Consider the following 25,977-nt stretch of genomic DNA (forward strand, 5'->3'; position numbering starts at 1 on the left):
ATTGAGAGAGATTTATAGCTGCTAAAACATGGAATAAAATTAATAAGGCTCTTTGGATTCCTTAAAATATCTCACTGTAGGTGCAGGTTATGATGTAATTTTGAACACAATTCCATAGTACAGAAAAACATAAAAATAACTTTTGGAAAACATTCCAGCAACAATTTGGTCTTCAAACACCATATGGAGAAGTAACTAATCCTATACACAACTAGGTGATTCAGTGGGATAATCCACAGAAGAATTTCCATATGGCATTCTCAGTGTTCTTCAACACATACTTTTCTATCTCCAGCCCATGCTTATGAAATGCTGGCAGATGCACTGCTGCTACAGAAGCCTGAGTTGAAATGCAAAATTAATATCCATCTTATCTGTATCCAAAGACACAGATGACACGTGGATGTGTCATCACCAGCTAAATGCTGTTATTTGTCCTCTTGGATGGGGAGCCAAGGCCAGCAAGAAGATTGGATTTCAACTGGCATAAGCACAGCCCATGTCTGCTATGGTACAGGTGTGCCAGGCTTGAGTTTAGATTGAGATTTAGATCATTAGGATGGTTGAAGGATTTGACTGGACTGAACATTATTCCATTTGAAACACTTTTTTTCCCACATTCCCAAATTCCAGGATCTGCCAGTGTAATTTCCTTCATTACCAACTTCTCAAACTGAAAATCTGGCTTTTTTTTCTTCTACCAATCCCTCAGTGTTATTCTAGAAATCATTTCTAAGTTATCTGTCCAATTAGAGAGACTTTCACATGAAGATACTCCAGGAACTTTCTAGCAACCCTGTCCCTTATGCAGTGGTCTTGAAGGCAGCAGATCCATTAATGCATATTTCCAGTATAAAGAGTATACAGCACAGAGACTGCAGAGCATACAAAGCAGAGATAGAAAAGAGAGCAAGAAGCATCTGGCCAAATAGCAGAGTGTATCTTAGTGATTTCTCTGGGCAATAATTTTAGCATCACCTTCTTTAGCATGGAAGGACATAGTAATTACACTGCACCAATGAAGTTCTTCTTTGTCCAAGAGAATGAATGGTCTTGATGCTCCCATCATTGCACATCCTGCTTTTAAATTACCCATTTCATATGTTGTGTTACCAAGAAGTGTATTTTACTTCACTTGGCAATTATCATTTGAAGAGAAGCAGATACAGCTCTAACCCTGTGTCTGACTTCAGGAGCTTAAAATTTAGAGTGATGGGTAAGTTTAATTTCAGATGGTTTGCTCTGCTGAGAAAAGTTATGCAATGTGAAGCAGAGCCAAATTTCTTACAGTACCTTTATGACCATCAAAACTGTCTCTGAGCAAACATGAGATCCCTTTCAAATTCCTTTCTAAAACAACAGAATAGTTTCTTAACTTATGCTCACTGATGATGACAGTCTTCTTCATTACCTTCACAGCAAATCTTAATTAATTATATAGTCTTCAATTATTTAATCACTTTCAGTTGGCTATCCTTCCAGACCTGATGTATGCAACATTAATTACTTGCCTATGGCAAGATTTTATGAACTCTAATATCCACCACATGTTCAACTTGCTCACAATTAATTGCAGACATTGTATTTGGCATTAACATACATCTTAAATTGGCTTCGATTTCACATCTGTGTTGCTTTATATACAGCATTCTTTATCAGTATAAATGCACACTGCTTCTGACATGTGTAATAGCAGCCACCAAACCCACCTTTTGTATTAACATTTTTCCTTTTAATATAAATCTAGTTTTCCAGGTTAAAAAAATTAAAAAGTAATTTGAAAATAATCTTTCTTATTCATATTAATTATTTGGACAGTCAGGTGGAAAATGCTGGCTGAGATCTTACAGAGAAAATACAAAGTCACTAAGCTTTGCCCGAACATGAAGGTTTGCCTGTTTAAGAAAAAAATCTTTTTGAAAGAGGCTTTGTTGTGGAAATCCATGTTTAGCCCAAAGAAACAGGCAACAGCCTCACTTACTAGCTAGCAGCTTGTTAGAGACAGCCCCAGTACTCATCCCACAGTTCCTCTCAGTTTGCCTGGAGACATCTGATGGAGCTGTAAAGCCCTGCTTTGCTTCCAACCTGGTGATGAAATCGAGCAAGCCCCAGCACTGGAAAACGAGTCAACTCACACTAGGAATCTGGCACTGGCTTATCATGCAGGTATCTAGTTGTTGATACACAGATTAGGCAAATTAATGCTAATTAGAGTAAATTCACAAATGTTGTAAGCACCTTTCCAATTGCAAGGTGTAGACACCCTGAGAATTACAGCAAAGCAACACTGCACGTCTCAAATGAGATGCCAGGTGTAACATTCAAATCTAGGACACTCTTTTTTGGTCATCAAAGTACTTTGCTGAAACACACAGGGATTTGCCACATTGACAGTTTGGACTTAAGAAAAATGTGGCATCATTTTACTTTCTGAGGGGATCCTGATCATGTCAGATCTCTTTCAGTAGAATGTGTTTTTGGACCAGTAACTCAGACAGTGACTATATCAGAGTCTTCACCTATTGCTGAGGGAGACTTCAACATAAACTATGGAGTAACATTCAGCAATTTTTAGGATAAGAAAACAGGATCAAATGCTACTCAGCACAAAATGCAGTGAACTAGTTATTCAAGGTAATACAAAAAGTGTAGCTGGATGAGTAGACATTATTATATTCTAGGCAACAGGAAATACAGCACAAAAAATAAAGTATTCCTCTACCCTTAGGAGTTAACAGGAGCAGCAAAAAAAACCCAGTAACACTTAAAGAAAGGTTTCCGTCTTACCACCAGACTTTAAAATTATGCTGTCAGCATATTTGTAGCAAACTGCTTTACACAGAGACATTTAATTATTTCAAGTCCCAGAATTCTACTTCTCATTCTTAAATACTGGGTAGGAATCAATTTCAAATGGATGCTGGTTTGAAAAGGCTGATACACACGGTTTAACTGGAAAACAGTAGCCTGCAGATTCAGCATCAAAATTCCCAAAGACAAAAGTCTGCTTTCTGGAACAATTAGTTTAAAATTAAATTCAGCCTTACAAAGCCAAATTTTAGAAGCTTATATTATTCCAAAGTTCAGTTTGCTGCGTTAAAGCGAAGGAAGTACTTTTAGTGGTCTCAAATATTTCATCTGGAACTGAAGAGGTGACTTAGAGAGACCTACCCGCATCTTTTCCCTGCCTCTTTGCTTTGGGGACAGATTACTGCTGCTAATGACCTGGCACATAATGGGCACTCAGGGGAAGTGGGATGCACAGCAGCTCACCTTCATCCAAAATCAAGCCACATTAAAACATTTAGCATTACTGGGAAAAATGCGTCTAAGCTGCTCAGGCCCCCGGTATTTTCAGAGACATTAAACCCGCCCAAAAATTCAGCCACGGGGCTAATTTTCCTTTGGGATCTGCTGCCGCCTCGTGGGCTCGCCGTGAATTTTAAGCCCCAAAATAGAAAATTAGCAGAAGTTAGCCTTGGATTTTAGGGGGAAAGCCCAGCTATTCAACTAACGTATAACCTCACTTTACATACCAGCATAATTTCTCTCCCGGTGTGAAAAGATTTTTATGTAATCAGGTTACAGTCAAGACTTTTCACTCTCTCGAATTCACAATTATAGCAATAAAAGACCTCAAATTATAATACAACTAAATGTACTGTTATTTTTTATGGCTTTTGTTGACAAAGAAGTAATACACTTTAATCACTTTATACTGGTGTACAGAGAAAACTTTTTCAAGTTATTGGAGTGTTCTCCTGTATTGCATTGGTTTGGTTTTTTTATTTGCTTTCTGGACTGCCAGTATAACTTGATATTGGAATTAAAGGGTTTCTATAAATTCTCTAGGCTGTATAAGACCACGGAGTCATTAATAGCATGGTAGCTTTTCTTTGGAGGAGGAGGTCGCTGGGTATTAGATTGGAAAAAGGAAAAGCCGTTTGTGGGACACTGAATTCCATGGATTGTTAAAAATTTTCCTGTTCTACTATTGCCAGAAAATCCAATAGTGGGATGCTAAGGTGCTCATCCAAAAAATCTGGAGTTGTAAGAAGCTGATCAGTTCACCTTGGAATGACCAAGGCAAAATGGTCACACGAACAGTACGAAATGAGCAGTAACTTCAGTTCATTTTAACTTCATTGGATAGCTTACATTTCAATCACCTTTAATTCTTACCCAAAAAAAAAAAAAAGAAAAAAGGATGGGGTAGCTTAATCTCTGGAAAATAAATTGCAGTGAGGGCCCTATTGTACAGAATTTTCTTCAGCTACAGACTCTTTAACTGTACACCCCGTGGACTGAATCTGACACCGATGATGGATCAGCATCAAGGTGTAGCCATGACAGCCTCCTCACCTCTGTCCTCCCAACCAGGGTCATTCCCCTTCATAGCCCATGCCTGGGGCCAGAGAGGCCACTTCTCCCTCACAGCCACAGGATACACAAAGTCATTTCAAGCAGAAAACATTGCTATAAAGTTTCCTTGCAGTCACAGAAATCACAGAACGGTTTGGGTTGGAAAGGACCTTAAGAGCCCATGTATTTCCAAACCCCCAGACAGGCAGGGACACCTTTCTCTGGATCAGGTTGCCCAGGGCCCCATCCAACCTGGCCTCAAACACTGCCAGGAATGGGACATCCACAGCTCCTCTGGGCAACCTGTGCCAGTAATGCTCTGAGTAAATAGAAGTCTTCCAAATATCTAGTCCAAATATCCTCTCTTTCAGTTAAAAAGTATTCTTCCCTGTCCTGTCACTATTTACCTCGATAAGAAGTCACTCTCACTCCTCTTCATAAGCCTCCTTTAAGCACTGTAAGGCTGCAACCAATGCTCCAAAAGTGATGTCGACAATTATGTTAATAACTCAAATACTATCTATAAATAAACTAATTGAACCGAGTCTGTGCCCCTTTCTCCTGTCCTCAATCCTCTTTTTAGACCGACCCCGAGTCCTCCCTCCGGGCACGGCCCTGCCGCTCCACGGGCCCGGGCGAAGGAAGACTGCGGGGTGCCTGCAGCCCTGGCAGCACACACAGCACTGCTGCGTGTAGCACGGCTACTACTGCGGAACAGGAGGAGGAGGAGGAGGAGGAGGAGGAGGAGGAGGAGGAGGAGGAGGAGGAGGAGGAGGAGGAGGAGGAGCCCACCTCCCCCCTCTGCTTTCGGCTCCCGCTGGAATGTCCGCGGCGGCCGGGGCGGGGGCGGGGCGGCTCAGCCAATGGGGCGGGGCCTGGCGGGGCGACGCAGCCAATGGGCGGGGCCTGGCGGGGCGGCTCAGCCAATGGGCGCGGCGGGCGGCGGGAGTGGGTACTGCCGGCGGCAGATCCCGCCCGCGGCTCCGTCCGTCCGTCCGTCCGTCCGTGCGGCGGGCGGGGGTCGCGGGGCGGGGTCGTCGCGGGTTCGAGACCCGGCCATGGCGGCGGCGGCCGCTCGGTGGCCCTGGGCCCTGCTGTGCCTGGTGGCGACCCCGCTGTTGTGCCCCGCGGCGGGCGGTAAGTGGCGACCGCGGGGGAGGCGGTGGGGGGAGGCGGCTCCGCGGGTCCCTCTCTACAACATGGCGCAGGGGCGGTGTCGCCCGCGGGGATGCGGCGCCGCGGGACTCTCCTGTCCGGCCGCGGTCGGGGCGGGATGCGGGAGCCGGGGGAGAGGGGGGACGACGCCCCGCACCTGCCCCGCGCCCGGGGAGCGGCAGCGGTGCCGGTCCGGGCCGGTGCCTCCGCCGGCTCCCCGGGGAGGGAGAGCGCCCGCCGGAATCCCTGCGGCCAGCGCCGGAGCCGAGGGAAGGCGCTTCCACAGCCCGCATAGCGGCCGGATCTCCGGCATCCCGCCAGGCCGCGTCACGGGCATGGACCGCCTCGTCTGCCCCGGCGGGTTCCGTGGCTCGGGATGTGTGCCTTCGGCTGTCACGCTGCCTGAGGATGAATTCCTGGGATTGTGGCTCGAAACGGTCCAAATGGGTAAAATCTGACACCTGGCTTGCCGTATGCAGTGTCAGAGCAGGCTGTGCGTTGCAGGGCTCGTATTCCTTGTTTTGAGCGGACGAGCGGTATTGAGCAATGTACTGAGTATTTTATAAAGTGAGGGCAAGACGTTTAATAAAGAGAAGGATGGTGGGAAAATAGCTCCGCACATTCAAGTCGTTTGTCTTGGCAATGTGTGCTCACAGCACAGCATGCCAGTCGTGTCCAGATTTCCCAGAGGATGGATGCTCCATTTCTAAATGTGTTCAAACCAGGCTGGATGAGGCTCTAAGCAAGCAGGTCTAGTGGAAGGTGTCCCTGCCCATGGCAGGGAGCTTGGAGCTAGGTGATCTTTAAGGTCTCTTCCAACCCCAACCTTTCTAGGCATCTATGTGTCTGTAACTTCCTGACAGGACCGAGAATGAGTAGCAGAAAAAGAAGGGAGCACAAGACAGATATTGGAAAACACCTTTTAATACGTAGATGACATTGTCATAGGAGTGGAAAGTACAAAACATGTAATACTTTAAAGCAGGAGACTGCAGTCACTAAGGCATTTATGGGCATTTCATTGTTCTATAGTTTTGGTTTCTAGCGAGGCTTAGTTTTAGGAGGAAGGCAGTAAAAAGCTAGTGGAATGAAATATGACATACTCTGGCCCAGCTTTCCATTCCTAAACCTAACTAATACTGCAAGTAATTAATGCCCAAGCTCCTTCTTGATGGTTCAGTCAAAAACTGTTGAGTAAGGTGTTGTGAAAATGAAGGTTTTTTTCTGCTTTACCAGTGTGATACATAGTTCAGATGCAGCTCAGCAGAAATCTGTAATCATTAAATGATCCTCTGTGTCAAGATGTGTGTGGAAATAAAAGCTTTGAAGGATACATCATAGACTCTTTTGTAAAACACTGGTCCAAACATAGGAAAGTGAGGATGAAAATTATTATTAAGGCACTGTTCAATTCATATTATATTTGCCAAGCTTAACCATGAGTGAACAAAATATTTGTATGGTAGGAGGTACAAAGCACAGCAAAGTATAATGCTAAAAATGCAGCATTAACCTTTGATGTGTTCATATCTCTGTCTGCTCTGTGACTTCCATCCAGTCAGGCAAAGCCAGTCTTAATCATCCATCACAATTTGCAGTTTTGTTCCAAGGTTTTTAGAACACAGAGTTCAATGAGCAGCTATGTGAAAAGAGGCGTCTGGTCCGATTTCCTCCACCACCTGTTCCTAAGTGATTCTTGCACTTTTCAGATTCTGTGAGATGGTTCAATTTACAAAGACACACATTCTCTACAGAGATTTTTGGTGGGTTTCTTGTTTATTTTTTCATATTTATTCTTTTTAAAGTTTCCCCTGAGTTAATAAATTGCATTGTCTCATGAACGAATTTGCCATGTGCCAAGTTAGTGCAAGTTAAGTAGCAGAAATGTCACTAGAGGCAGAAAGGGAGATCTGATTTTGGTGGCAGGGGTAACTGTGAGACTTCTTGTAAGGATCTTCATCATTTTCAGAACAAAACTTTCTCTTGTTCATATTTTGCCTTTTGGGAAGGAAAGTTTCCCATGGTCATCTGTGGGCCAGAAAATTGTCCTGATGGAACATCAAGTGTGTTCTTGTGTTCAGAAGTGATGGTTAAGTGTTCCAAATATTTTAAATATCTTTTTCACTCTTCCTGCTTTTCCATAGGCTTATCTTGTTGTTACCATGCAAAAGACAATTTAATGTGCCGTGATGTCTGTGAACAGGTAAGCTTGTTTTGAATTTAACTCCATCAGAGTTGAAATTGTGCCTTTAGACAATGATGTAGCAACATTAAGTTTGTAAGCTAATGATCCTTTGTCGGAGGCTCTGTGTGAATTCTGAAATGTAATGGTATCAAAATGAGAACTTAGAGGTTTTAAAACCATAGTCTTCTTTCCTTTTGTCGTGGGAAATAGGTTCTGCTGAAGTTGAGGAGAAATAGAAATACCAACCTGAGGCCACAATTTGGTCAAGAAGTAATAAACACTTAGGGAAATTAGAGGGGTGAAGGTATATTACAGAATTTATGTGTATTATGTGTTTTTAAATTCTGGGGAGTTTGAAACTGAAGAATAAGAAGCTGGTATTATTCTTTCTTCCTTCCACTTCTTGTTTGTCCGCTAAGCATCTCATTATGATATATGGCTTTGTGAATGCAGCAAAAAATCTGCTCTCTTATTCTATTAATAAGTTTGTTTGTTCTGAATTTAAGCTTAGAAAGAATTTTTCTGTAACTTACGTTTAGATTTGTACTTGTGGATAGTAATTTGTACACCTTTGTGTGTGTGTGTAGTTACATTTATCTATGTAAGAATTTTACAGCAATAAAACAAGTTGTGTTCTTAGATCATACCCGCCCTCTTTTCTTGTTCTCACTGCTCACTTTGGGGCTGTTCAAGCAATAAACCTGGTTATGATTAAGTTTATATTTATCTCTGATTGTACTAACAAAACTTTCAATTGTGCTTTTCCTCCCTGATACAGCGGGAGAATACAACCAAATCTTCTTTCAGCTTTCATATTGTTAGGCCAAACAAAGAAAAGTCTTACAGTCTCTTTGCCTAAGACATTCTCTCAATTCTTGTAATAATTCTTGCAGCCCTTCTAGCATAAGTTTATCTCTTTGAATACAGGTAAGCAAAACTATACGTGGCATTATAAAAGAAAGTACGGCACTCAGTCTTAAAAATCCTGTTTGAACTTGGATGTAAGAGAAAGATATCCATTCCTGTATATATATTTTAAAAATCATTTAATTTAGTAGCTGCATTGATATGGCATTTGGAATCATCTTTTCATTTCTTTCTTGTGTTTCATTGGTTTGAAGTCTCCAGCATGTCATGTGAATTCCTGTTGGCTCTTCATGAAAGGCCTCCAGATTTTTACTGTCAAATTCCATCCCAGTTCTGCTGTACTGGTTCTAATTATTACATAGTTTTCTGTGGGTTTTGTAAGATACTCTGATCTGGCCTCATCTGGATGATTTCTCTCCACTCAGATAACCAGCATATCCGTAATCTTAGTGGTGAGAGGTCTAAAACAAGTCAGAAGCAGGACTGGTGCCCCTGAAAGTATTCTATAAAGAGCTGGCTTAGCTACCTACCTCACAACAGGCTGGTGGCATCCTTTGATACAGTCCAGCAGCTGTCTGCTGTTATTTTACTGAGTTTTGTCTTCTGTAACATAACTATTTTGTGCAGCTGACAGGAGGAAGAAGTTTCTTGGCCTGTCTTTGGATATGTACTTGCAGATTATATGTGGGGACTTAGAGCAGTTGAGGAGGAATGAGTTTCATTGAGGAGCCAACAGATTGTAAACCATACCTCCAGGAGAAACATTCCTTTGTGCAGGGCATGGAGGCACTCATCTGCAGATAGGTTATTTGGTTTTCAGGGACTCAGATCTAGGATGTTGGAGGAATCACAAGGTGTTTTTTTGACCCTCAGACTGTTAGCCATTGTCTTCTCATCTACATGGACACCAGCAATAGTATTGAGGAAGGCCTTGCATGGGACCCAGGGACTAGGGTGAAAGGCACAGGACATCCAGTGATGTTGTCCTGGATCCTGCCAGTTAAGGAAGAAGGCTTGATTAAGAGTAAGGAATTCTACTAACCAGGAAATCAGCTACTGTGAGACCTTTGGAAAAGAGAACATGGATTACAGATTCGTTTGTCAACTGACATGATTCAAGCACCTAAATATTTTTGCATTCTTAATAAGTATTACTCCATGCTTAGCTTTAGTATCATCTCCTTTTCAGTATTATTTAAGTGTGTCAAATACAGTAGCAAAGAATAAACAGGCCTCTCTTTCTTTAATTGACTAATTTTTTCCTAAATTCATTTCTGAGAAGTTTCACAGTGATAAGTTTCTTGACAGCATTCATCTGCATACCATTCCAGAGGATTCTATCCGTATCCTCCTCCAAGCATAAGGACAGTCCGTCCCTGCTCCCAGGAAAACACTTTAATGTTCCAAGAATCTGATTTGGATAAACGGAGACATCATGAACAAGCTTTGGTGCAGAAAAGATATGGTATAGAAGAGTATAGAGAGTATAGACCTTTTGCCAAGGGAGGTAAGATTATGTAGGGAAAGACAAAGCTCAGCTGGAATTGAGACTTGTAGAGGATGTCAAGGGCAACAAGACATTTTATGTCAGTAGTTAAAGGCTGAGGAAGGAAAAATACAAAGCTGTTGCTTAAGGCAGTGTGTGATTTAGTGTCAGTAAATCATTCCTGGCCGACCTGGTTTGATAATAATGAGGGGAAAGGTGTGGATGTCATTTGTGTTGTCTGTAGCAGTTTTTAAACATGAATTCCCTCAATGTATTTGTATCTTATCTGTTTTAGGATCGTATGGGTTTGAGGAATGGACAATTAAATGAGTAAAAAACTGGTTGTAAAATCAGGCCCAGAGATAGAGGTTAGAGGGTCCTACTTTGCCTGCAGGCTAATAAGAAGTGGAATACCAAAGGGGTCTGCCCTGGGACCTGTCCTATTTAACATCTTTGTTAACAACCTGGATGGAGCAACTCTCACTGAGTTTTCAGGTCATATGTAGCTGAAAGGAAGTGTTTATAATCTTATGGCAGGACTGTCATCCACAGGGACCTGGACAGATGGAAAGAATAAGCAGGTGGTCACCATGGTCTGGTCTCATAGTTGACCCTTCTTTGAGCATGAAGTTTAAATAAATGATCTTCTGAGTTCCCTTCCAACCTGAATTATTTTACTGTTTTATGACCTCAGAAGAGATGAAATATTTAATGCAGTTCTTTTTTTCCTCACATTTCTGAAACAAGTGCTGTTCTCTTGATTTTCTTTCAATAAGTTTATCATGTTAGAATAGAACTGATAGTTTATCATGTTAGAGTAGAACAAATTTAGAATACAACTGTAATATACTTTTCCTTCTGAAATTAATCTGTTTCAGTTATATCACTGTAACAGTGGTGGGAGTTTTGCACCACATAATTCATGGTTTGTCTCAGTCTCTTCTGCCTTCACTCAGAGCCAGGATTAAAAAAAATACATGAAGGAAATGGATTGTTTTATGTTCAGGCTTCATTATTTATTAAATCTTATCAAAAGTACAGAATGTTCAGCAGCACTTATAGCAGCACTTCTAGCTACCTGCTAGAAGTGAGCAAAATGGACCAAGATCCAGTTCTACAAGGTCTCTTAAAACTAAATAGTCCAATAGAGAAATAACACCTATATTATTTATACTTTTAACCCAATAACTAACTTCCCATGACCCTCAGTGTGACACTGACTGACTAACCAGAAACTACTACCTGAAAACCATGAAGAAGGAAGATGAGCTCTGAGACACCACCCAAAATCCTCTATCTTGTCCCATACTTATTACTATACTATAAAAACCTCACATTTAAAACCCTTTACCATGTGAAAACACACTTCTGTTTAACTGCACACCTGTGATTTCAACTCCATCACTCAAATTTGGAAGCCTTCTCCAAGGCCTCAGGTCAAAAGCAGGGTTATCCAGGGAGTCAGTGCCAGAAAGCACAGAGAGCTCAAAAAAAAACCAGGTTTCTGGGATCCAACATATCACTTCCAGTTTCATAGCACACATTAATAGGTCTGTTTTAGTCCCTCTTGTTGACCAGTTTTTTGTTTTAATTTATAACTAAAACCTAATTAGACTGCTAAAGGAACAGCATCCTCAGTTGTATTCCCTCCAGTGTAGCGAGCTCCTGGGTATTTAGTTTGCCTGTGGGTACTGTCCATTCCCCTGTTAGTTTTGTTTGTCTCTTTAACTAGTCTCAGTTTTGTTCTACCTTGTTCCACAGAAATTACTTGTTTCAGAGTTTTTTGAAGTTTAATTGCTTAAGGTCATGTAACAGGTAGCAGAAGGTTAATTAAATAAATAGAGTTGTATAGTGTTTTGATATGTGCAGTAGAAATCCTCTTGTTAATACTGCTCTTCCACATTCAGTAGAAGCTTTTTGATTGAAGTGTTTGAGGAGGAAATTCTCATTCTCTTCTAAACAGAAAAATATATTTTTCTATAAAAAGCGAAACATATTTGAAAAACTACATACATACTACAAAATACATAAAAAGAAACCTTAAATTTTAATTCCGTTCATACTGTTAGGCAAAGTTGTCAAAGAGTAGATATTAGAGAAACTAAAAAACAGTGAAATCAGTTGAAAAAAGTATTTGAAGTGCCATTACTTTCTCTGTGTTTTAAGGTATGTTTTGTTTCTAACAGATTTTGTCTTCTAAGAGTGACTCCCGTTTGAAGCACTTACTGCAGCGAGCACCTGAGTATTGTCCAGAATCAATGGTAAGGCTTGGTAGAAAAGCTCTTCAAATGAGATTTGAACCTCAAAGTAAAGTTGTTTTTTTTGGGTTTTTTTGTTTGTTTGTTTGTTTGTTTGGGGTTTTTTGTTGTTGTTGTTTTGTTTGGGTTTTGTTGTTGTTGTTTTTGTGGGGGTTTTTTGTTTTTTTTGTTTTGTTTTGTCTTGTTTGGTTTTTCTTGTTTGTTTGTTTTTGTTGGGTTTTTTTGTTTGGTTGGTTTTGGAGGGTGGGTTTTTTTTTTTTTTTGTTTTTTGTTTTTTTTTTTGTAATTCCATCACAAATTATGTTACTTGCAATAAGGTGGCATGTCTATGCTACAAAATGCAATGAAAATCTTATCTGTGTTGTAAAAGCTTGTGCTGGGTGATTACCACTTGGATGTTAATGATAGCAACTTAAATTATATCCTATGTTCCAACATGTGTATGGCACAAAGGTCTTGGGCTAAGACAAGAAGGCCCTGATAGCTGCACCAAATTATTTATGGCCTTACCTGAGAAACTGAAGTAATGTTTTTATTGGATAAGTAAGATTATGGTTTCCTGAAAGTTCTGTAGTGTCCCTAAAGTTCTTCAGTTTCACCAAAAAAAAAAGAGTGTAATCTGCTCCCTCTTCTAAGCACAATCTAATCAGGGAATAGATAAGTATGGTCTTTCAGATTGTAAGTTTTAGTCTTATCTCTTGGCACCCTTTTGCAGTCAGAAAAGCCTGCTTTCTTCTGGTAATTTCTGTTACTTCTGAACAATATGAATACTGTTTCCAGCAAGCCTAAAACATATGCTCAGCTGAAGTGGGCAATGAGTAGGAGTAGTAAATCTGGGAATAACATTTAATGACCAACTTCACAATATTGTGTTCACTTATAGATCCTTTCCTTCTGTGTGTCAAAGTTGCTTCAATTTTTTGTTTCTGTTAGTCAATAACTCTGAGGTCTCAGAAAGTTATAGACAGCTCCTGGTATGAGTAAAACCTGGCAAGAAAACCTATCAGAATGATGAATGGCATTTGGTTTGGTATTGGTTTTCTTTATCTGTCATTCCCTGATAAGATGAGTAGGATCTTATCTGTATAGCAGAGAAGTCTTTCTGATGAAATAGGATTGCAGATTATCTGAAAGGGGAAAGATGACTTGTTATTTATAAAGTTAGTAATCGGGAGTGATTTTTATAACTCCCAGTTACTGTCTATATAAATGACAGGATGTGGATCTTAAATTAATATCACTGAACTGATAATATCCAGACACAGAAAATAGTTAACCATTCAACTCAATAGCATATTTGCTGTTCTCAGATATCTCTTGTCTTGTTGGACAGGTGTTGTGGTGCCATTTCACAGATGAGCAGATAGGTTTAAATTAATCAGATGGTTGATATTCTTGAGCACTGGTTACAGACATTGTATTGTGTGTATTCTTTTTATTATAATCATAGATGCATTTAGGTTGGAAAAGACCCTAAAGATCATTGAGTCTAACCATTAATGTCCTCATGAAATAAAGGAAGTCAACTGAATCAAAGGCATGGAGCTCATTGAAGTAGCAGCTCTTTAGCATCTTCTTTTGATCTTGCTTTGGCTCTTGCCTAAGTTGAAAACTTCTGCAGATGCAAAGGAGGAGAGCGTTAGGTCATTAAACACAGATCCATTGCAACTTTGGAAAGTCATGGATTCCTGCGATGATAGATGTGTTGTTGGGTGACAGTATGGGTTGCTGTGTCCGTGTGATTGAAACCCTTTTAAAATTTGTTTTCTGTGTGGTTATGTGTGTTTAGCGTATTTTTAAGCTGGTGGGGAGGAATGCTAGGGCAATAAGCTTCTCCACAGGTCCTTAGTCCTAGACAAATCTTGTTCTGTGTCTGAGTTGCAGTTTAGTTCTGTGAACACTGATGGAGAGAGATGACTAGCTTATGTATTCCAGATAACTACATTAGGTTCTGCATCTGCAAAAATGCTGCTGTTGATTTCATAGTCTGGGCATAGCAGCCCTCTCATTGAGGGAAATGGTACTCAGCTTCTGTCATAGCACTTCTTTAAAAAGATGTTTAAACATAAGTATTCTTCCAATCAGATATTTAAAACACAGTGAAAAAACGCTGAAATTGCTGGTTTGAGTCTGATAGAAGCTCTCTTGTTCTGTAGACTTGCTTTTGCTTAATTGCATTTTTACTTTTCAGAGAGAAGTGTGGGGTTGTATAAATTCTTCTTTGCCAGGTAAGAAATACCAGTTGGCTATTGAATCACGTTGCTTTTTCAGTCTCTGTGTTTTGATGTTGTGTCTGCCACCTGCACCCATAGATTTAATGATAATTTGACTTCTGTTATGCATCTGATATAAACTGTGTGGTGTTTAGTTTCCTCTAGTATATAATGAGTTACCTGTGCATTGTACTGAGTTTTCTTTTCCTAGTTAAAAACCATAGAATATGTTTGTATAATTAAACATGTTCTTCTGTGACAAATCCAGGAAATATCAGCGTTTCTTTCTTTTCAAGATTTTTTTTGGGTTTTTTTTGGCTTTGTTACACCTTAGCCTGATCTACTAAATGGTTGATAATTATGACTTTACTCCAGATGCAGCATGATTTGAAAAAAAAATGAATAACACAGGAAGATAGTAAGAATTAAGCAAACAATTTAAGTGCAAGGGCTCAGATCATGAACCAAACTGCTTGGAACAGATGGATTTAGAAAGTGTGACAGGTTGAAGCTGGTCAAACGCCACTGCACCCACAAGAAATCATTTATTCATTTTCCTCTGCTATAGTTAAGCAGAGGAGGGGGAAAGAAAACTCAAGGGGTGAGATAATGATTAGGAGAAAACACTTTAAGGGCAAAGCGGGCTCAAAACTTAAAAAGGTATAAAGGAAAAATAATTATTAACAGAATTAAAACAGGATAATGAGAACTAAAATAAACCTTTAGTACACCTTCTCCCCCCACCCCTGCATTTTCTCCTTCCCAGTGACAGCACAGGGAGACAAAACATGGGATTTTTAGTCACTTTTTACGATCTTTCTACAGGTCACTTAGGGAGAGGAATCTCTTGCTATGCCATGGGTCTTTCCTATGGAAAACATTTGTCTATGAACTTTTCCAATGTGGTTTTAATTTTAACAGCTAACAGTCTGCCTGGAACCTGCTTGCAATGTGAAGTCCCTCCCACAGCTTTCAGTCTTCCCACAACTGCTTTTTTGTGGGCCATTTATGTTATGGGGTGTAGTTTTTGAGGATGTCGTGTTCTAGTATAAAAGCAAGGGTCCTCTTACTCTGTTAATGAAAGCAAGTATTCTTTCTCTCTCTCTCTTTTTTCAAGCCTCTCACTGAATCACAGTTTTCAGCATCCACATGCTGCAGTATGAGTGCTTTTTTCTTATGGGCTGTGGGTGAATGCTTCATCCCCCCATGCACTTCATGAATTACAGGGAAACAGACTGTTGGGTTATAGTCTTCACCATGGCTTGCACAAGAGTCTCAGCTCCGACACTCAGAGCACTTCCTCCTCCCCCTTCCTCTTTTGCATCAACCTTAGCATCACCATGTTGTTCTCCTCTCATGTCCTCACTTTTTCCTTTTCTCTGACTCAGGAGATAATTGGTGCCTGTTCATTTATTCCCAAGCTCTATTAACTGAAAAGATTTTATAGAGTTCTGCAGACCTGAAAAGTTGATTTCATCCAGGCTTTGCACTGGGGAGTTGCTTGCCATGGCTCTCGCTGCTGGCCATATGGTCCAGGCTGCATAGGTGCTCGTGGTGCCGGGATGTCCCCCTGGCAGCAGGATCTCCTCAGCTGCACCGGGATGGGGCTGGCCCAAAGGGACCAAAGGGGCTTGGCTGCACCACTGGCCAACCCCTCCAAGTGCACAAAGAGAGCTTCCCATGGTTTCTTCTTTCATAAATGTTATCACAGAGGTGTTGCTAGCTTCTCTAATTGTCTGAGCAGTGTGCCAGTTCTCAGAGCTGGCCAGTGATTGGTTTTGCCAGGCACAGAGGAAGCTGCTAGCTGCTCTTCACAGAGAATCACTTCCGTGGCTGACTCTATCCCTCTTCACCAAAAGTCAATGCAAAACCAGCATATAAAGTTAAAGCATAAATCACAAGATAGGGCTGTAATGTTAAAAGGAGAGATCAAGAATAGATTAAATCAGGCTTAACAAGTCCATTGTACCATGTGTAACTTCTAAAAGACTTTGAAATTGCAAAATTAAAATGCCTTGAAATTTAAATGCTATAGTTGGAAAAGTGGGGGTGAGGAAAGAAGAGGCTGTAACAGTTTTACAGCATCTGCTCAAACTCCCCTCCTCCTTCCTGTCCCCCCACCAGGCCTCTGAGGCAAACTAATGATGCCAGTGCTTGTAAACAGGCTTTCTGTTTTATTGGTTAGAAATCTGTGTGCAGTTACCTGGCCTCCATCCTACTGGAGTCACTGGAACACAGCAGGAATGTTCCCACAGCAGATGTGCAGGCAATCTATTTTGAAGAATCCCACGGGTACTGGACCTGAAGGAAAGGAAGGTCCAAGAGAGCTGCTTGACTTTCAAGGATCACCTTATCCAAGCTCCACTTAATGCATGGGGTTAGAAAAGCCAGAGCCTATCAGGAGTTGATCCTGGTAAATTATGTGATGGGCAGCCAGAAAGCTTCTTGAACTACATCAACAGAAAGAGAAGACTGGTGAAAATGGGAGCCTGCTGCTGAATGAGGCAGGAAACCTGGTGACAAATGACATTAAATAGCCTGTGGTCTTCTTTGCCTCAGTCTTTACAGGTAAAATGAACCTGCAGGAATGCCAGGTCCCTGAGACCAGTCATAAAGTCCAGAGCAAGGAAGACTTGTGCTTGATGGAGGAGGATAGGGTTAGAATGCTGAGGACTGTGAAGAAGAAGGGAAGAAAGCAAGTTCACTCCTGCCTGTAGAAAGGGCAGGGAGGATCTGAGGAGCTCTAGGCTTGTACAGTTTCACCTCAAACTCTGGGAAGGTAACAGAGCAGATCTTCCTGTAAACAATTTCCAGACACGTCAAGGACAAGAAGGTGATAGTTTGTAGTCAACATGGATATATGGAGGGGAAACTGTGCTTAACCAACCTGATAACCCTCTGTGATGAGATGACTGCCTTTTTCGATGAGGGGAAAGCAGTGCATGTTGTCTATCTCGGCTTCAGTAAGGATTTCATCACTATTTTTTATGACTTGCTTATAGAGAAACTGATGAAGTGTGTGCTGGAGAAGTGAGCAGTGGAGGTGAAGTGAAAACTGGCCAAATTGCTGTGCCAGAAGGTTTGATCAGCATCACAGAGTGCAACTGTCGGCCAGTGTCCTGAGGGTTGATGCTGAGTCTAGTCCCATTTAACATCTTTGTTAATGATGGGACAGACTTACCCTCAGTCTGTTTGCCAGTGACACAAAAGTGAGAGGAGAGGTTGCTAGACTAGATAGTTGTGCTGCCATTCACAGGGATGTTGGTTAACCAAAGGAACAGGCGGACGGGACCTTCATGAAATTCCAGAAAAGGAAAATGCCAAGTCCTGCACCTGGTGAAGGCCCCATGCTCCATAGCACACGAGGAGTCTGGCCAGCTGTAAAGTAGCTTGGTAGAAACATACCTGGGAATCCTGGTGACCAGCAAGTGGAACATGATCCAGCAATGTGCCCTTGTAACTAGGAAGACCAACAGCATCCGGACTGTAACAGTGAAAATGTTGCCAGCAGATTAAGGGAGCTGATCCTTCCCCTCTACTCAGCATTGGTGAGACCACATCAGGGATACTGTGTTCAGTTCTGAGCATTTTGCACAAGAAGACTGTGAACACTCTGGAGCAAGTTCAGCAAAGAGCCACTGTCAGGTGATTAAGAAGCTGGAACATACATGAGGGCAGGCTGAGAATTTGTGTTAGGCAACTAGGTGGTTTGTTATGGCTCAGGAATCTGTACTGTGCAGATGAATTTGATGAATTATCATAACTATGGGCTCCAGTCAATTTACTGTGCACTGAAGGTGTATTTTCATCTAGAATGCACACAACTACCTTGATGACAAAATTAATTTACGAGTTACTGTATTAAGATTGAAGTTCAATGGTTCTTGAGAGTGTGACATCCATTTATTCACGAGCTTGTCTGCTGGCTGGATATAACCTGGAGAGAGGGCCACTTGCCAAGAAAATATGAACAACAGCTGACAATTATCAGCCTTCTTAATTTGGTGTGTTTGTGTAGCTTGCTTCATTCTTTTATCACTGTTTAGTTCAGTTCCAGTATGTCTGAGATCATGAGCCCTTTACTGCACAAAATGTGGATGCCTGATGACTCAGTAGTGACTGCTCATTGGTGACACTGTCCCTGAAGCTGTCCAGCTGTATTTACCGTGTGTTTCTCCTGCTTACAGCTAGTTATTGGAGCAGAGATTTCTGGAAATGTTTTTTTTCATATTGCACATGATGTTTCTTTGATGTTTTTTAGATTGCTTAATGCCTTACATTATCAATCTTACTAATAAATGTTCTACCAAACATTACTGTTCCAATTGAAAGGAATCCTCACATAGGAATTTATGCAGAAATGACTGATGTATTATTTTATGCCTGAAACACAGCATAGTGAGTGGTTGTTCTAGCAATTAACTGTACATAGTGTAGTGAAACCTAAATTCCTGATTCTTGAACACTGATTGCAAACAACTGATGTGTGCACAACAGTGATCTCTTTGACACTGTTAAAAAGATGCTCAACCTCTGAAAAACTAATTCTGCACCCCTGTATGAGCTGTACTTGCAGCTGTTCATGACCTTCACAGCTACTTTGAACTGGTGTGAGTTGGAAAGCTGAGGCAATACTCTGAATAGATGTCCAGAGGATTTTGAGTCTCCGGAAAGACCTATGGATCTTGTGCCTACAGTGTCTGCACACTGAAGATCTGAACCATTCAGATGGAAAAAACTGACAGAATACAGGCTACAACCAGAAGCTGTAGTGTACCTTTGCCCCTCTATTCCTTCCACCTGCTGAGCAATGCTGCTACCTTACTTCTGTCAAGCATTAAGCTTTTAATTTGTATTTTAACAACTGTTATGCGTATTTTAATTTCCACAGGGAATGTGTTAATATTGCTTTATGAAGATTTTGCTCCTCCTTTATAAATTTGCCATTCGTGCATTTTCTTAATTTACCTGTTGGAATGTCATGAAAGACAGATGCTGGCAAGACTTTCTATGCCACCTGTGTTTGTAAAGTCGACCAAGTGTGTTTTAAAGGCAATTTTCTTCATGATAAATACCAGTTGGTCATTGTTTTCCATTGATTGCAATTATTTTTTATTACTTTTTTCCAACACCTTTTTCCAAGCGTTTTCTTAGCATTTAAATTCAAGATCTCACAACTAGCTTTTCACTTCCCTTTTTTTTAAAGGTGAACATCCCATGGGGCTCTTCTAAATAGGCATTTCTACTGGACTTATGAGCATTTTTAAAATTAAGTTGTTGTTTCTTCTGCTTTCTGCTTTTTTATTTCTACATAAAGAATGTAGCTTGTGTATGTAATAAAGTACTGCTTTATTTTTCAAATATTCGTAACAAAAATGAGTCATTTGTTTGAGTTAAATAATTCTACCTTCTGTCCTAAGAAAAAGATTGTAACAAGTTTGTCACAGCTGCTGGACAGCTGCATAGATCAAACATTCCCTTTATTTCTATCTTTAAAGTTACAGGAGAAATAGATACAGGAATGCATTTTTTATTTTATTTCTGATGTTTGGAAAACAATAGAAGATTTGTATTTATTATTAAATTAAGAGGATGAAACAACTTATGGCAGCAATTTGCTTCTTTCTGTGTTTCTATGTAACTTTATGGTAAAAAAATGAGGATAATGCAAACAGTGAAATAAATGGAGTAAGAGAGACAGGGAGATAGGAAACTTCAGTTGGAGATAGTTCTGGCTATGAAACCACATTGCAGGAGAGATAAATGACAGAGGAAGAGTTGTGGATTAACCCCAGTAGGCTGAAAATTACCACAAAGCATTTGCTTGTTCTCCCATCAGTGGGAGAGAAGGGCAGCAGTTGGGTTGGGATAAAGACAGTTCATAATTTAAAAATGGAAGGAAAAACAAGAAAGAAAGGAGGAAAAAACACAAACCCAAGAAAAACAAGTGATGCAAAAGAAAATAATTGCTTACTGCCAGCCAGCTGCTTCCCCTCCAGTCCCCAAGCCAGGGCAGCCCCTGCCATCCTCCACCTCTGTGGTTGAGCTCATTTATGCTGAGCATGGTGCCATGTGGTATGGAATGTCTGCTGGGCTCAGTGGTCCTGGCAGTGTCCCCACCCAGCCTCTTCTGCACTGCCAGCATGCTTCTGAGTCCCTATGGAAAACAGAAAAGGCCTGGATGCTGCCTGTGTTTGCAGTAACTAAAACATCCCTGTGTTATCAACACCATTTTAATCAGAAGTCCAAAACACAGCCCCGTGCCAGCTCAACTGAGGAAATTTAACTTCATCCAGACCAAAATCACCACAGGAAGTTTGGAGAAAGAACATGGAACATTTTCTACATTGGCAAAGTTGGTAGAGAAATGTGCTATTGAAATAAACAACAGGATCTATCTGTAAGAGATGTTTTCAGTTTTGATGAGGTTTTTTTTTCTGATTTTTTTGTTGTTTTATATCTCAGATTAGATAGATTATCAAAATCTAGTATTTCCATTGAACATTTAAAGCAGTTTGCATAAACCATTTTTAACCTCAATGTATGGAAGGTACTTCATTAATTGCTAGTTTCAGCATTTATAAAAACACAAAGTAGTGTTTTTTGCTTGAAGTTGGTTTGGGACTCCAATAAAAATGTAATCTGTACATAGACTTCTTGAATGAGAGCAGGATTATCAAACTTGAAAAGTAGAGGAAAGTGAAAATGGTGACAGAGTTTCTCTTTCTACTCTAATAAGTCTGTCATCTTATTTCCCAAGGAGTTTTGAAGAAGTCTGACGGGTGGGTTGGTTTAGGCTGCTGTGAGCTGGCTATTGCTGTGGAGTGTCGGCAAGCGTGCAAGCAGGTAAGGCTGTCACCCTACTGACTTGAGTCCAGGCTGATTCTGCAGCTCCCTTGGGTTATGCTAAACTTAATTTTGCCTTTTTTGTCACAGTCTTCATATAAAAGTTGTTATTTTAAAATAATGTTGAGTGAAACGTAACATGCCTGATCCTAAGCTCTTTTTTTTTGTAATGGTGTGTTTAGTGATGCAACACTGTGGTTACAATCCCAAACAGATTTTTGTGCCTCTTCAAAGAGGTTTTTGTTCATCAGATGGAAGAAAGTATTAAGGGGGGGGCTTGGTGTTAATAGAGCCAGTGTTTTTGTCAAGTAACTGTTTTAAGCATAATCATAAATTTAGCAATGACCTTTTTATTAAAAAATCTGTGAAGCATTTAGTGATTTCCCCCCCCCCTAAATAAGTGTTTGTGGCTTTAGAAACATCTTCAAAATCTAGGACCATATTTGTGTTTATCTTCATCCTTGTAATTAATTTATGGAGCACAGTTGTACTTACTATTCGTATTTGTGAGTGTTACCTATGTAGTCTTAATCATGACCAAGCAGCCTACTGCAAACTGCTGTCATAACAAAAAAAAAAAATTCTACTTTCACCTAAAAGCACAGAGTTTAAAAACTATGTGACAAGAAATGAGCAGTGAGTACAGAGCAATGTGAGAAAGGGATGAGGAGTGAGTAAACAAACTGGGCACTTTCGATCTTCAGAAAATAAGATATGTGTTTATTCTCACATGCATTTTTATCCATGTTTTCAAATGTGTCCTAATGCTTAAGTGTCTTCCAGACCTGATAAAGACATTTCTGTTTATTGCAGTCTTATTAAATTCTATTAATTTAATCTTATGAATGTTTCATCATTTATAATTATTCTCAAAATCAGATGTATTGTTTGATTGCAGACTGTTGTTTCAGAATCTTAGCTATGTTTTGTACTTTAGCAGACTCTGGTTAAAACATTTCCTATTTTTTTCATTTATACTAAAATCTAAATATCTGCCAAATATTAGGGATAATGGGAAATATTTGGATTTTAACTTTGATCCTTGAAACTTGAGGGGATTTTGGAGTAATTTTGAAGGCAGTGATATAATAGGTCCAAGGTCAGACTTTACCCAAGTGTTTTAAATTACTGGAGTGGGAAGTAACATGTTAGTAGTTATTATAGTTTTGAATATCTGTCATATAAAAAAGGAGCATGAGATTTTTGTATAGCACCAAGGGATCTGCAGTTTGAGGGGAGAATTTCTGGAACTCAGTTTCACAATAAGAACAATAGAACTGAACATACAGGAGGGGGGAGAATGGAAAGTGACACACAAGTGATAAATTAGCAGAGAAAATGGGGAGATCTTTATGCTCAAGCTTTTCCATTTCTTAAATGCTTCCTGTGTTCTGCAGTCTGGCAAAATTTCCACAAAAGCAAAGTTGTTTTGTGTGCCTCCACTCTCTACTAACTTGGTGCAGAAATATGAGGGTTTGGGTTAACATTAAATGTCATATTAACAGTCATGGGGTCTGCTTTTTAGTCTTAAAGCTTTACATGGATTATTTAGGTTCTTAAAGGAACATTTTAATAGATCATTAATCCATTGTTATTGCAGTTAATTTAAAAGTAGAACTGTCTTTATTTCACAACAGGATTTTATTATTTTCTACTACAAAAGGAGAAATATATCTTTCTTTCAGGCTTCTGCAAAAAATGACGTTTTAAAGGTCTGCAGGAAGGAATATGAGGTATGTTTTATGTGTCTGAATATATCTGAAAAAAAATCAACTTTTATATCAATCTTTTATAAGTCATGTAAAAATATCCTGTAGAAGAGGGAAAGTTCTGTCTTTTTATAGCAGTATTTCTGAATGTGCTTGTTTTTATATGAATGTAAATTATCTCTCTATTCTTTTTATAAATGTATAAACGCCTTCTGTAAAAAAAGTTTTCAGTGTTTTAGTCTTGCATATACCTTAATTTAAATGAAAAAGTTGCAACTTTCAAATTGGATTCCCAAAAGGTTTATTTCATAGGAATTTTAATCAAAGTCAGAATTCATGTGATCATTCAGAAACCTTTCAGCTTGGACAGTGAGAGTCAGTTCAAAAGGGACCTAAAGAAATAAACTCAGAAAAGAGCAACCTTAAGTATCCCATCTGAATATAAATATAAATTTTAGTAACATCAGTGAAACTGTTGATGCTTGCAGTTATTTTTACTGTTCTGCTCATAAAATTAATCATCAGGGTATCTTCAGAAATCTGCCTTTACCTATGTTCTTTTCAACACAGGGTGTAAAAATACTATTCTGCAAGGACTGCTTTTCTTTTGATCTTTGTGTTAATTAGAAGCCAGATTCCTCCCACCCCCTTTCATCTCATTTCTTTCTGCCCTAAGTTAGGTAGTTGTGCATCAGTTCTGCTCATAATCAACAGTTCAGGATATCAGACAATTTTCTGTTATTTTGATTTGGGCAGAAGTGGTGCAGCTTTCCTGATTTTTTACAGGAAGCATTGAATTACTTTTTTTAAATTTATTTTCCCTTTCGTCCTTTTATCTAAACAATCTACAGAGTATTTTCCTGGACTCTTCCCTGTGGAAGTTAGTGTGGGTTGAAGTTGCCGTAGCTTGTTCTCTTAAAAATGCATTTTCATTTTAAGTAGTTCTGTCTCCTTTCATGCTATAGTATGCTATACTGTCAACATCTGCAAGCTTCTCTTCTATTATGCTGGTCTGTTTCCTTCTTTTTTTTCTGGATTTCTGCATTGCTGTAGGAGGTTGGCCAGTATGGGTTGAAGGAGAACGGGAGAGGAAAGGTAAGAGAATAAAGAATGACTTCAAAATGGTCATAGTCTTATTTACTTCTCCAGTTTTTATCTGGAATTTTGAAAACTGGACCTTTCACTCTTAATGAAGACTGATCCTGCTGTTATTGTACGGAAAACCTTAATGCTTGCTATCTGTGCAAGACTAAAAGAGAAGGAGAGGGAGAAAAATCATAGTAGGAGGAACCAGTCTTCTGATTGGGAAAAGGAAATAACTTCTTTAATGAGGACTAGGTGCAGTAGATACAAATAGTGTGTCAGGGACAGAAATTAGTTATCTGATGTACTAGATGTTCAGTTATGGTAGAGTTCTGTATGACAATGATTTTTCATACGTATCCAGGCTTACAAGTGCTCATGGAAAATAATACTTAAAATGCTCTTAAGAGGCTCACTGGTTGTATGAAGTTATGCCTAAGATTGAACATTCCAGATAAAACTTTTGGAGGGACCCTGCAGTTTCCCACACCCTGTCATTGTTTCTCATTAAAAAAAAAAAAACAACAACATTGTTCTTGATGCTTTGGTGTATGAGTCCTGCTCCCTCTATAGTCTGTGAGTAGCTTCTGTGTCCTGTACTGTACTTTGTATTTGGTGGAGTTGAATGGGAAAACACTGAACTGAGGAAGGAATGGCTACTTCAAACTGGAAGAGGTGACATGAGATCACAAATAGCATGTGAATCACATTAATACAGTGTTGCACATACTGTGTTTGGTTTTGCATTTAAGAGTTTGTACTTTGCTAAAAATAAGGTTCCAATCAGAAAATTAGTTTGCAGTATAGATCATAGTGCTTGGTAATCAGCTCTCAAATCTGTTGCTGAGGTATTTTAAGTACATGACATAAAAATAAAGGATGTAAAATATAATTCCCTTTTTTGAAAACAGTCTCATAGCTTACCAGCCTACTTAACTTACTTAGCTTACTTATGTAAGGATTTCCCAGAGAATTTTCACAAGCTGCTTAGAGTAATCTAAACTGTGCCTAGTACACTTTTGTAATCTTTTGAGATTAGGGAAGCAACTTTTTGAGTTACCCTTCAGCCTCCCACTAAGTTAGTGAGGGTGAAGAAGGAAGTAAATCTTCCAAGGTAGGGCATAGGGCTCAGAGCAGTGGGAAAAGCCAAACTCCATGCAGGAGGTGTCAGCAAGTTTGAAGTTGCTAAGTAGAGTCTCAGGTTGTGCAGCAGCAGAATCACTTCAGCATTGATGTGCCAGCTTTTCACAAGATTGATTAAATATGCTTTTTCTCCTGATCATATTTTTCTGCATTACTTTTACTTTAAATATTTATGTTTAATTTGGATATTTTACACATTTTAGAAAAGTATTATATTGGAATAAGGTATTCATTTTTTATCAGTGCTTTGAAGATGGCATGCCCTGTTAAATAAGTTTTATTTTCAAGTAGCACTGAATACAGAAATTAATAAATTTAACTCAACTTGCCCAGTATTTTTGAGTGTTACTAAAAGGTATTTTATTTGCCTTCTTTTGAAGGTTTTATTCTAATAGTCCTTTTTTCCATCTTCTGCTTCTCAGATACTCATTTTGTCGTCTTCATTTTTCCTCTAGTTCTGTGCGCCTCAGTTCTTTTATCTTTCACTACTTCTTCCAGCTTTCTGCTATCCTGTTCATCTTCCTCTAAAAAGAAGGTAGGTAATAGTCAAAGGAAAAGGAAAATGAAGTGGAGATGGTATGGATTGTATGTAGGATTTTCTGATGTTTATATTTTTAAAACTTTTGTGTAAAGTGGGGGTTCATTTTTTAAAAGACCACATGGAATACAT

At 39.7% G+C, this 25,977-nt stretch overlaps 1 protein-coding gene across 3 annotated transcripts in view; it reads left to right on the forward strand.

The window, feature by feature from the left end:
- The first annotated feature begins 5,404 nt into the window (after nt 1-5,404).
- RECK (reversion inducing cysteine rich protein with kazal motifs) overlaps nt 5,405-25,977 on the forward strand; it is a 47,466-nt gene continuing 26,893 nt past the window's right edge. Inside the window, exons 1-9 of one of the 3 annotated variants that reach the window (XM_062498451.1) lie at nt 5,405-5,499; nt 7,662-7,720; nt 12,242-12,316; nt 14,505-14,541; nt 21,287-21,372; nt 23,058-23,105; nt 24,135-24,176; nt 24,495-24,498; nt 25,763-25,842. In XM_062498451.1, the coding sequence (XP_062354435.1) occupies nt 5,421-5,499; nt 7,662-7,720; nt 12,242-12,316; nt 14,505-14,541; nt 21,287-21,372; nt 23,058-23,105; nt 24,135-24,176; nt 24,495-24,498; nt 25,763-25,842 (510 nt within the window). In that variant the 5' untranslated portion in view covers nt 5,405-5,420. The remainder of the gene's footprint in view (nt 5,500-7,661; nt 7,721-12,241; nt 12,317-14,504; nt 14,542-21,286; nt 21,373-23,057; nt 23,106-24,134; nt 24,177-24,494; nt 24,499-25,762; nt 25,843-25,977) is intronic. The other 2 variants (XM_062498460.1, XM_062498467.1) reach the window with 2 other exon arrangements.

The sequence above is a fragment of the Cinclus cinclus genome, chromosome 1, assembly GCF_963662255.1.
Source record: "Cinclus cinclus chromosome 1, bCinCin1.1, whole genome shotgun sequence".
NCBI classification, from domain to species: domain Eukaryota; kingdom Metazoa; phylum Chordata; class Aves; order Passeriformes; family Cinclidae; genus Cinclus; species Cinclus cinclus.